Source organism: Battus philenor, unplaced genomic scaffold (assembly GCF_028537555.1).
Source record: "Battus philenor isolate CCGP_79_NKW_IND1 unplaced genomic scaffold, ilBatPhil1.0.hap1 SCAF_4, whole genome shotgun sequence".
Lineage (NCBI taxonomy): Eukaryota > Metazoa > Arthropoda > Insecta > Lepidoptera > Papilionidae > Battus > Battus philenor.
In genome coordinates this window covers 16,972,279-16,985,732 of record NW_027181704.1, presented here as the reverse complement: position 1 = coordinate 16,985,732, position 13,454 = coordinate 16,972,279, and the positions used below count along the sequence as shown (strand labels likewise).

At 34.6% G+C, this 13,454-nt stretch overlaps 1 protein-coding gene across 1 annotated transcript in view; it reads right to left on the bottom strand.

The window, feature by feature from the left end:
* The window catches only part of LOC137928670 (ankyrin repeat and BTB/POZ domain-containing protein 2), a 54,229-nt gene that overhangs the window by 22,271 nt on the left and 18,504 nt on the right, over nucleotides 1-13,454 (bottom strand). Inside the window, exon 5 of the mRNA XM_068771594.1 lies at nucleotides 6,659-6,855. Within this exon, the coding sequence (XP_068627695.1) occupies nucleotides 6,659-6,855 (197 nt within the window). The remainder of the gene's footprint in view (nucleotides 1-6,658; nucleotides 6,856-13,454) is intronic.

Here is a 13,454-nt window from a genome sequence, read left to right as displayed (position 1 = left end):
ATATGACATTCATAACAAAGACTAAGATAAAGTTAAAATTATTTTATTCAACATTGCAACTTTTAACAGAACTCTTATTGATTGTAACTTAAATATTTTTTTTAATGTATTTTATTTTTATCTTTGCTTCGTAAGGTATTCTGTTGCAGAAAAAAGCAGGATAAAACTCTATTATACTATTTTAAAAGTTTAACCAGACAGATTTATACACAAACGCTTTATCAGATATAGCCTAAACGAATCAAAGTAATCACTGCCAATGATTCTTATCATTTAAATATTTGTTTATTGAATAATAAGCCTTTGCCGTCAATTTACTTTTAATATGCGTTTTAAATGTTGCGTTTTAAATTAAAATAGCAGTCCAATAATGTTTTGCGGAATTTTATTACACAATCTGATTCCGTTTATTACAAATGAGCTAGATACTTTTCGCAGTCGACACTTTTCTACAGACAGTTTTTCACTCTGCCTAGTAAACACACTATGGGCATCTTTTTTTCTGAATTTATTATAATTATTTTAAACATACAAAATCTTGTTATAAATATATTGTGCGGCCACTGTAAGAATAATAATTTCTTTGAATCGTTTTCTCAAGGAGATTCACAGCACTAAGTCGTAAATTGCTCGGATTGTCTCTCTTTTGCAAGACACGAGAAAGTTGCCAATAGCAAAGAAATTAGGGTCTTTGTCGGTTAAGCAGAGTTTTGATCCACTTAGACGCCATTGAGTCGGAGTTCTGAACAAATTGTGTTTGAGAGCCCAAGCCAACATCCACTCTTCTGGGCCCTCACACTTGGTTACGCAATAGGCTGTTCCATAAGCGCTATTTATCACTTCCAGTCGAGGTTCTTGAGAGCCACCGAGCTTTGCAACCAAGAATGAGTTTTAGATTACGTATCTCGATTCGATCGATTACGTGTCAAAAACAAGAATCAAATTGTACCGTGATATTAAAAGAAACCTATTGTGACATTTTAGAAGCAAAGGAGGAGCAAGAAATGTATATAAGAAGACTAATAAGCCAGAGGAATGTGAGATATTGTAAAGAAAAATAGGTGAATGTGTGACAGATTGTGATGGAAAAAAGAAAGGTAAAAAATAAAAATAGAAGTGAAAAACAAAAATATTCAATAGTAAAAAATCTTGTCCCTACTAAGATAGGGGCGAATGAAAGGTTCACAATAACGGAGGTCATATAAAAAAATCGGCGGAATCTGTAAATTTCAATAAGTACGCAATGATCTTCTTCTTAATCGTTTCCTCAAGACTGAGGGTCATGGCCAAACATGTCAGTATCAGCTACCCCTTTTATCTAAAAGTCTTATATGCGTTGTGGTGTTGTAGACTTTTTTGAGTCAGTCTAGACAATGGGTGTTATTCCACTCAGAACCAGGGCGCACCAACAGTGACCATCCCTAACAAAATTTATAATAAAAGAAAACTTTACCTGAACGACTGATTAAAGAGCCCATCTAATCTTAATTTGTAAGTACACGTCGGCCAGTATTTTACAGCTGCAAGTTTAACGCGGCATTTATATAACTCGTTGCTAATGTGTTAACATATTCCAAACTAAATGAACAGAGTAAGAGTAATCCGATACAGGAGAAATGCCTGGTGTTGTTTGCTTACTTTATGATTATTTTCGACTTGGAAGCATCGCGGCGAGTTCAATGCCACTATAGATACGAGGCAGATCGTCCCGCCACGATACGTATTCCAAATATTTGTCGTTTCGGCCGTTAGGAAATAAAACTTAATAGAGATCAAAGGTGACCACATACAATTATATCAAGCGCTAATGCCGCAACGGTTCGACATTCGATAGAATATAATTCAACATGGCGGGCGAAAGGCGCTGTCGAGTTATGTTTCCGGACGTGAGAGAAGGCGTTAGCGGATGTCAAAGTAAGGGCGGACACTGCAGCGGAGGCGGACGCGGGGCAGTAAGTCAGAGTTTTATGGTCCAATAAACTGTTTTAAAACTAACATTATGCGTTCAGTTTATTAGTAGGCACGATAGAATTATACACGTAATATTCCGAAGTAATAAACTTCGGAATATTACGTTGTGACTTGTAGCAGTGAAATAAAAAATGTAAGAGGGCAAAGGCTAAGGTAAGGATGTATTTACACGGAAATAAAAATAAACCTGCATTTTTGGCATGGACAGTGCTTGTATTGTTTTTATTTACCCTGTGTTATAGCGTGTTTTTGGATTGATTTCTAACTATTGATTTGGCGCGTTCGTGTCATAATAATTTTTTACTTCGTTACTTTGTATATTTAGAGGACATCGTCGGCAAGTACGTATAACGTTATCACAGCGAGATAGAGATTGTGGTTAAGTTGTATGTCAACCGTTACTCTGTCAAACATGGTAGTGTAATATTAATAAATAGCTTGAATAAAATTGCCGCATGTAAACGCATCTTTAAATCCTTTCGCAAACGTTTCCTTTTAAATAAAAGGTGAGATCAAAAGATCGCTGTATTAGCTTTAAATAAAGTTGTTTGATTTTCCTATCTACAAACATTTTTTTCGCGAAGTTTTTACAAGATACCCCGCTGTCTGGGAGAAACGAGACTTATTTGAGTTTCCACAGTTTTTAGTCCATACCATAATTAGTAAGTATATATTTATATATATATATATACATTTGTGTGCAAGACCTTTATAATATCGTATGCTATGCATTTGATCATGTGATGCTCTTTAGCAAAGTCGTGCATTAGCTCGAAAACGTTTCTAGCTAGGTATAACCAATTTTCAACAGATGGCGGCACTGACTTTGCAATAAATTTCATATATAGCAATAAACAAAATCAATAATTTAAATTAATTGCATATTTGTGTAATCTTTCCTTCAATTTATTTTTGTCAGCGGCGTAGCAATGCGAGCAAGGTAAGGTTAGTTATTTATAAAAAAGTATAGAAAACATTTACAATAAATTTTTTACTTATGCAAAATCTGTTGTATGGCATGATGTTGTAACACAATCATTATTATCTCACACGGTATGCACGGCAAAGGCCTCCACAAATATCACTACGTTGACCGGCGTTCCCGCGACTTTTCCCGACCTTCCCTATGTCTTCGATGCACCTAGTGGCCTATGTAAACGAAATACATAGTTCCGTAATGCTGCACTTAGCAGTGCGACATCCTTTGCATAAACCAATTACAGGAAATAAGACTTTATATAATATATATCATATGCAATTGTAAATCTACATGCGCAAAAATGAACTAATATTTTCTTTGGTCACGCCAGAACTTGAGAACGACTGTAACGAAATCATTAATCTTTATTTAATACATGTCCTAGTATTTTGTAAAAAGTTCTTATTGGAAAAATAAACAATTCAGAATAAGGCTTGCAAATGCAATGTCCGTAAATAAATCGAAAGAGTATTTTAGTGTCGTGACTTTAAACTATATTGTTCATAGTTAAGACATAAAAGACAATGTTAATCTGTTCAATAAGACATGAAAGTCTGCTCTATGGAACAGGATTCAAACGTAACAAAAAATCATTTTAGTCATGCAGCAAATGTTGATTCGGGAACAAACTTTCGTTTTCACCTCGAAAAGGAAACTTAGGTCTCCGTGAATTTGGTGCAATCAAATAGCAGAGACTTATCTAAAGCAATCACGGGTTGCGTCAGCTGACCATATGGCGGCGCGTTGCACAAGCCCGCGACGCCGGGTCAGCTAAGCACGGATATAAAGTCGTTCATCACAAATGTAGCGGTGCTGTGATAAACCAAAATGTTTTCTTGTAAGGACATCGTCTGTTTCTGTCTCACTACTTGCGACATCTACAAACGTAAGCTAATGATTAAATTAATATAACAATTAAGAAGAGAACCCGTCAAGTTTATGTTAAACTTTAGAGAGATGACGTAAAATTGAATTAGGTCTAGCATTAACAACCCTTTCCGGGGTATATTATAAAATATACAATTCTATCGTGGTACACATTAATACATAACAGTAATATAGATCAATTATTATCATCATTTCAGCCACAAAAGGTCCACAGCTGAACTTTTAATATATTCGTATAAATATCAAATTCGATTGGAAGCAATGACCAGTGTCTTCCATCGACCTTAACTAGATTTGTTCAGCTTGTCACCATGCCAAGTTTTGTTAAATTTTAGAGAGATAACGTAAAATTTATTGAGGTCTATCATTAACAATGGTTTCCTGGATAGATTATATGTATATAGAAAAAATAAACGAATAAAATATTTGACATGCAATAGTCATACTGATCAATTATCATCATCATTTCAGCTACAAGATGTCAACAGCTGGACCTTCCTATAGATATCAAATAGGATCGATTGGAAGCAATGGCCAATGTCTTCCGTCGACATTATTTAGGTTTGTCCAACTTGTCTAAACCCCCAAATCTCATTTCTCTTCTTTCCTCGGCTACTTTTATTCATCAACAGATCCTCTCACTGTCGATTCGATCTCATGGAAAATACCCGAGCATAGCCTCTCCATGGTTTGTTGAGCGACTGTGGGTTTGCTAATGAATTCAGATGGTTTCTGTGCCGTATTTCAAGTTATTTTCCCTAAACATATTTAACTTTACCTTACATCAAAAATTGTAATAGTTGACTGACAGTTGCTTCTGTACTTTGTACAAAACAATTATTGCTTTCTTTGAACGTAAGGGATTTTTAGAACAGATACGCATCTAATTGTATCACAACTTAAATCAATTGCGTAATGCATAACTCAAAAATCTACGATTAAAAATATCTTGAACGCACTAAAAAGATCATTTATTCAACATAGAAACTTTTACAGAAAAATTTTACAGAACTCTTATTGATCGTCAACTTGTTATCTATTCATTTTTTTAATTTATTTTATTTTCGGCTCAACTCTGTTTCGTAGGGTGTTGTAGTTGTGGAGAAGAAGCAGAAAGAAACTCCAAAATAACACATGTTATAATAAAGTTTAACAATAACGATTTATACATATACATTTTACCATGTATAGACTAAACGAAAACAAAATAATCAGGCGACATCACTGCCAAAAGTTCTTATCATTTAAATATTGTAACATAAGTTGTTTCCGTCAACTTATTGTTTCAACTTACGTTTTGTATTTTGTATTTTGCGGCATTTTATTAAAAAATCTGATTCCGCTTATTACAAACGAAATTATTATGAAATTGAAGAGAGTAAAAAAGTTTTTAAAGAAATAAGCATATGATTTAAAATAAAACAACACAATTTTTAACGACTGTAGCACGTGGTTTGATATTTTCAGTGTACAGTTTGTAATATGGTGCAGTAATGATACCATTATACACATATGATGAACAACATATGATGTTTGTATCGAAAAGAAAACGTTGTTAGAAATATCTCGACAGTGAAAGTCCCCATAACGATCACTTTAATCAAAGTGATAGGAACGCCTTGCTCCAACAGCACGCGCCTTACGTCAGTCAAATTGTTGTTAACTAACTTTACGGTTAGTTTAACTTGCATTTGCAACCGCTCTCGGCGCTAACTCCTAGCGGTAATTGACACGAATTAATAGTTTTTGCTCTAGTTAATGCTTCATATTATAATACTTTTATGTAATTATAGATAAATCTCGTAGTGTTTCTGGAGAAGTTAATGATGTTAGCCCTAAGGCTTTCACAGCTTCATTTGACATTAGTTCATGGAAAGAAAGGGTCCGTGAACTATACTAAATTTGAAATAAGTCATCGTCATTTCAGATCCCAGGACTACGTTCGCACGAAGAAAAGTTAAATCTAGGATTTAATATTTAAAGGGAAAACTTTAAGCTCGATGTCATTGACAGAATTATTGTCAATTTCTTACATTTGGACATAATGTAACACGGCTCCGCAAGGCCATCCTCGATGTCGAGTGGATTTGGCTCGACCAAATAATGGGATTACGACCTTTCAGAGATTTGCTTTTGACCGAAACAGTAACTAATTGACGTCCGGTGCTGGACACAAGCTTCAAAAATCATTTAAATTATTAATTTAAATAAAAACCAACTAATTGAATTATATTTTAATTGTAATTTTTGTGAATTTTATTAAGATACTAATATTTTGGACACTGTATACGAATTAATTGTTTTGGCTATGGATAAAGAGTTTGGTGTCATGACTATTTTAACGGAAAATAATATATCTAAACTATGTGACCACAATAAAATTAAGTTTGTTATGGAATCCTCTCAGATCGCGTTTGAAATGCTCATATCTTTTAGTTGGATGCGGGTGAGGAGATCTCAATTTCATTAGTTTCATTTATATTCTGGCATTCTTCTCATGATGTACACAACTGGTTACTCTAAGTGATACTATGTGGATAATAAAGTGATTAAGTAAAAAAATATGCTACGTATGATCTACATATCACCTCAGAATATGGGAATGAGAAGCGTGGAAAAATTAGTGGACAGTCCACACAGCGCGCAAAACAAATGGCCGTTGGAGCCTTCAAGTTCTGGTATAGAGACCTCGGTAAGCTACACTACGTAAGCGGGAAATATTGGACACATGCCACTTCTCGCCGATCTTGTTGGAAAATTGACAAAGATGAGTCTGCATCGGTTTGGAATTAATGAGATGACGTTTAGGTTGAATGATACCTGTACAGGCGGGACGGTCTCTGTGGGGCGGTGATGGTGGTCGTGCTTGGGCGCGCGGCGTTCCAGCGCGTAGCTGCTCTGGGCGGCGGCGCTGCGGACAGGCGCACTGGCAACCGTGATCTGCGACACCGCCGCCACCGGCTTCAGCTGGGCCGTACTCGGCGCGTCCGACAGCGGCGGGGCCTCCTCGTGGCTGGCTGATCACAACAAAAATCCTTATTATAAATAATAAAAAAAAAAACAAAAATTAGGAGATCCGTAGGCGAACAAAAATTGGCAACTCAAAGTGACAGTGAACAACCAAAAGTCATTGTTTATATAATGTTAACATGGATCACTAATTTTGATTTTTTTTGAACTCATTTGAAATTTTACTCCTGAAATGTCTTAAACTATAGATAGAAGAAAAATCCAAAATATTAAAGAACCAATAATTAATCGTTCTGGCCAATGACGACATCTTTGATATCCCGCCATATTTTGCGCGATATTCTCAATTTTCAAGTTCAAAGCGCCCGAGGCGTAGACTGAGACAGAAGATGAATGCGCTAATGATTCTCTAATTAATACTTGACGCGCGCCGTAAATCTAAGAGCTTTAATTATAGAAGCTCAGTGAGTTTATTTGTGCAGCCAATACCCGGCTTTCCGCATAAAAGCCGTTTCAATTATCACAATGACTAATGGTTTATATATCAAAGATTGTTCGTATTTTTTAGAATTAAAGTATTTAGAAATTTATACGAAGAATTATCTGTAAGAATAGAGATACATGTAATTAAATTTGTCGTCATATTATAATACAAAAGATTTTTAAGTGACCTTTATTGTGAAGCTTGGTAATGAACTCCTCTAATACCAGTGTATAAAGGATGTAGCAGAAAACAAAGCAACACCCGTCTGGATTTGTTTTGTAGGAAGCGTTTGAACACCTCTTAGCTTTAGGAATAAGAATGTTATCAAAGAAAGTTCAATCTAATTCTTGTATCTATCACAATGGAATATTCTGGCATTTTTGTCATGACATATTTATGTAGGTCACTTGTAATGCAAAGGTTGTAATGATGAAATAGTGTTTTGTAATTTAAAATTCTAATCTCGACAAGATTTCTCAAATAAGTCATATAAGTTCATCTATAATTTTTCTCTCCTTTATAATCAATTTTGTTAATTTATTCATGTCATATTTCAGAGAGAAGAATAAAGATATAGATCTTTGCAAAGTGAGGACTGTTGCTTGATCCTTCGAAAATATGAGAAAATTTTCAGAAAAAGTATGGTATTGGAAATGTGTTGCAATCAATAATGTATATTAGTAATATTGGCGATACTGGCAGCATATACTTTAAAAAAAATACCTAGATTATTTCTCCGACAATTATAACATGTACGCTTAAATATTATATTTAAAATTAAACCTATGGATATTACACCACGACTAATGTCTTCACTGTTAAATTTCAATTTTCGAATTGCACAGCATAACAACCAAAATGTCCTCCTATGGAGCTTAGGCCCCATGTTGGGAAACACTGGGTTATAATCAATACAGTGGTGTTAGATATTTCATCATCATCTTGTCCCTCCAAAGATTTTAAGTACCGTAAGTATTTGACAATACCTACTTCTTTACAAGCTCCCGATATAATGTGACCTGTCATTCTTAAAATAAATACTGTAGAATATAAGTAAAGATAACCCGCGTATAAACGTACTGTTTTAATTATAACCATTTAATGGAATCAGGCGTTACCTTGCGGAAGTCCATCCTAAGCAAGAAAAGGACCAATATTTAGCCACTTCCGCACATGTAGTGGTAGTCGTGCAACAAAGTGCACCGCCCGCCAGCCCGCTGATAATTCGACAAACAATGCGAACTGAACACAGTGTGAGTTTGGCACTAATCGGTGTAACATAACTCCTGAAGATGCCCCGTAGAAGGGTGCAACACGTGTGGAGTAATTTGGCGGTGGCGGTTGTATGATAAATATTGGTCCTTTTCTTACTTAGGATGGAATTCCGCAAGGTAACGCCTGATTCCATTAAAGATTATTCTAACGTCATAAGCAGTAAGCTACCACTTACTCGGAACGCCGATCTGTTGTGAAGAGTCGACTAGAAACTCAAAAGTTGCTTTTTTAAATGACGGGTAAATGATATTATATGTCAAGTATGAAAACATAATGTTTTATAATATTTGATAAATTCCATATAATAATTAATTGTAATTAGTTAAAGATATGGAGAATTGTTTTCTCTAGTAATAATTAAGGCCTTCTGGTACCGTTACGTTATACCGGATCCCCGCGTACCGGCCGCGGTATTTGAGATTGAATCCTGCAGCATCTAGATACGATTCAGCGGAATTGGTTTGTATCGCGATCGGGTCGATCGTAAACTCGCAATTTGTTGCGGCCGCTGACCATTTCAGGGCTTCCCTGACCGCCGGAATGCCGAGACGCGAAAGGTCAACGAACCCACTGATATGCAACAAACTAAGAGATAATCTATTCGTACTCAACCAGCGTAACTGTTAATTTGTCCTGCCTGCATAGTCAGGGGCGTAAATATTTATAGCCTAGGAATCTGACCATAAATTACAGAAAAATAAACTTCGATCAAACGTCTTTTTAGAAATCAATTTTAATTCTATGATTTTCGATAAATAAGTAATGTTTAATTTTTTTCTGCTTTCATTATTTTCAGTCAGTATTGTAAATACGTTTGATTTTGGTTTGTGCAGAAAATTGGTGGTATATCAATTATTTATTATGATCATGATGATTGGTTACATGTGTAAAAGGTTTAGGTAATAAAATTCATTAACTCAACGTTAAATTGTTTATTGAACTCTTATTGCTCCTCAACTATTTTTTAGTCAATATCATTTTTGACTCTCCTCTGCTTTGCAACATGTTATAGTTGTGTAGAAGAAGCAGGAAGAAACTCCACATCAACACTTCCTTCAATAAAAATTAACACGGATTTTCACATATACACTTTACCAGATATAGCCTAAATGATATCAAAATAATCAAGTGACATCACTACCAAGGATACTTATTCAAGTTGTGAATGTACAGCTCTAGGGTCAGTAAAAGTGTTAAATCACCCTGTATTAAGTGATCACTGTGAAATATGTTATACGAATTAATATATACTTTTTTGGATTGTTCTGTTGCATTAACAGATTAATTATTTCTGGCAGTACGAAGTCTGCAGAAAGAGATACCAAACAATAATTAATTATATATTAAATATAGTACTCTTAATTTTTAAAATATCTTTCCTAAAAATATAAACATTACGTTATTTGTTTCTACTAAAATCATTAAAAAACACAGAAAGTCGATTAGTAATAATTCTGATATTTTTAATCTTCCTATACGTGTCTTAATCCTGGACAACTCCATATAAATAGGTTAAGAACCATTTACTATACCTATAATTATCTATCTCTTAGTTCATTTCTTTTTCTTCTTGCTTCTTTCTGAGGCAAGTACGATCGAAACAATACTGATCGAAGTCAGTTAGATGTTTTTATTTATTATTGTATTATATTTATAATATGTGTTAAACCTTTTTTATTATGAGTATATATGTTATATACGTATGTATGTCTATGTATGTTTATGTATATTTATGTTCATTTGTTTGTGAATATGTATTTTTTTTGTACACGTGAACTACCCTTTATAAGTACTTTTCCTTACTGTGGTTGTCTGTAAGAGATTGCCTTGTGTGATAAGACTGCTCATTGTACTTTTCTGTATATTATTGTATCTGTATATTATGCATCTTATCGTGTACAATAAAGAATATTAAATAAAATGAAAAATAAATAATTTAAATATAAATACCAAGCTCAAGGAAGGGCTCGACCTTTAGCATTGAAGAATGATAAGAAGCTATAGACTTTTGAGTAACGTGTATAATGCATTTAATGAAAACAAATGAGTTATACATTAAAATCCACCACCTGTGTATATATAAGATGAATAAATATATATAAGAGAAAAGAAAAATTGTAATACTCTAAGCAATAGTATCAAGTAGTCAGGAACGTATAAATCCTATCTCATCATCAGCCAAAAGCAAGATGAACGTGGACACTCCTACAACGCGTTCAGACATTAACCCGTACGAAAATAAGTGAAATGATAAACACGCCATGTTGTTTGTTGAACGCACCGACGACGGTCTGTTGCACGAGGCCACTGCACGTGCGACTGCGTAAACAGACAGACGGTAATATCTGATATTCATAAACAAACGCATACTCTTTTACGAGTGAAGATATTGTAAAGTTCAATACGTGACGCGATGTAAATGTAACAATGAATGTCTGTAACATGACTTACCGTGTAAAGGATAAAGACACACGAATCTAAAATATTTTACAAGATATTTTGTTCTCTTGTAACGTTATGAGATATTATATCCATTTTTGTTTATGTATTAAATTGATAGGTTTATATTGTTGACTGGAATCAACCTGAATTTTTAAAAATGTCAAATGTCTGAGATAAACGGCGGGTAAATGTCAGTCTTAAGTTTTAACGTATACACGTATATACGTATGTGCGTGTAGTAATATATATATATATTTGTGTGTGTGTGTGTATACACACAAACACACACACACACATATATATATATATATATATATATATATATATATATATGTATATATATATATGTATATATATAGTGTCTTTTGATCATGTGATGATCTTTAGCAAAGTTGTAATGCATGGGGCCACAAAGGTTTCTAAGTTGGTTGGTTTTTTTAATAAATGAAATGATTTAAATTGACTAGAATATTTGTGTAATGTCGTTTCTTCAAATTTATTTTAGTCGGTAGCGTAGCAACGTGCAAATAAATCAAAACCATATCCAAAAATTTCCACAATTACTTCATACATCAATTGTCACAAGCTTTTTACGTGTGTTCATTCGTTATCTAAGCTTTACAACTGTACAGAACTTATTACTACCGACTCCATCTCTCACTAAGGTTTTCTCCGAAGAGTTCATGTATTGGACAATGCTATTCTGTTAGGTTTATGAAAATATATAATGTTACAAATTTTAGACATAGCCCTTTGTAACTCATAGGCCTTCCACAAACATATTTGTTGGGGTATATACAATAATCTCTATGCTTGGCAGACATGTTGGCGATCACAGTGTGGAATTATTATAAACAGAAGACGCTGCTGTCTATCTTCTGGAAACTTGTTCATGTATAATAGCAATCCTATATAATTAATGCACAAAATGTAAATTATATAAGAATTAAGTTCTCTACCGCTGAGGTACCACTGCTCGAACAAATGAGTACAATGTGTATAGTAATAAGATCAGAATAATTATAACAGAGATTTTAATTCAAACAATAACAGAGACTAAATAAGGTGGCTCAGTTTATGCTGGTAAATACGTTAGTTCCGAGCTGCGCTAGTTAACAGCCTCTCTTAACTTGCTAAGGTTCTATGCGGCAAAATTTATAGCTAACTTCATAAAAGAAATTACCATAAATCATATAAAGTGAATTATTATATGAATATATATAAGGGAAGCTAAACGCAATCCGCTTTCAACCGGTCTTATAGAGGAGGCGTGTGCACTGGTTGTCGTACCATGACGATGACATAAAGCGACAATTGAACAGAGAATGTCATAAATCTCGCCTATATTTAAGGCCAAATAAAAATATAAAAAATAACTTTGCTAATTGCAAGTAATATAACAAAAATAACACGTTACACGAACTCACACATGCGCGTGCGCACAAATGAGCCGAGCTGTACATTCAAAATAATGGCACGCGAACCAGAACGGATTGCCGACAGATCGCGTGCCCGAGGAAATGCAAAGCGCCGGTCTTGATAAATAACCCGCTACGCAGAACAATTGCGTCATAACGGTGCTAAGCGGTCCGTCTGTAGCGAAACATTGTTTTATAATTCTTTCTGGACACTTATATACTACTGGTACATTATTGGTATATATGATACGAAGGCTCCCGCTGGAGCATCATTATGAAACATACGAATAATTATCATCTTTGACGTATTCAAAGTTAAAAGTGTCTTATAGTATCTACTGTCCAAGAGCGTTTAAAAAGGTGAGGAATTTATTCGAAGTTGAAGTACCGAGTGTTGTTAAGATTTTTGATATCTTCATACACTCTTTACGTTGCGGCTCCATAGCTCTTAGAGCCTTAACCCTCAGTAAGAAAAGGACCAATATTTAGCCACTTCCGCACATGCAGTGGTAGTCGTGCAACATAGTGCACCGTCCGCCACTGATAAATGCATATGCGGCAAACAATGCGAATTACACAACTGCCACCGTTAAATCACTCAACATGTATTTCATCCCTCCACGGGGCATCTTCACACAGAGAGCTCTGTGTTTGGCACTAATCGGTGTAACATAACTCCTGAATTATATGTAATTCGCATTGTTTGCCGCATACGCATTTATCAGCGGGCTGGCGGGCGGTGCACTTTGTTGCACGACTACCACTGCATGTGCGGAAGTGGCTAAATATTGGTCCTTTTCTTACTTAGGATGGACTTCCGCAAGGTAACGCCTGATTCCATTAAATACCTTAACCCTCATTAAAGTTCGGTCTCGGAATATATATGATGCCCGTCACCTACTATTTCTTTTTTAGTGTGATATGAAAGTAATTGTTCTTTATTTATGAATCAGATTTTTTATTACATTTTATAATTCTCTTCATATACGAAAACTTAAACATTCACATTCTTTTTACGTAATATACA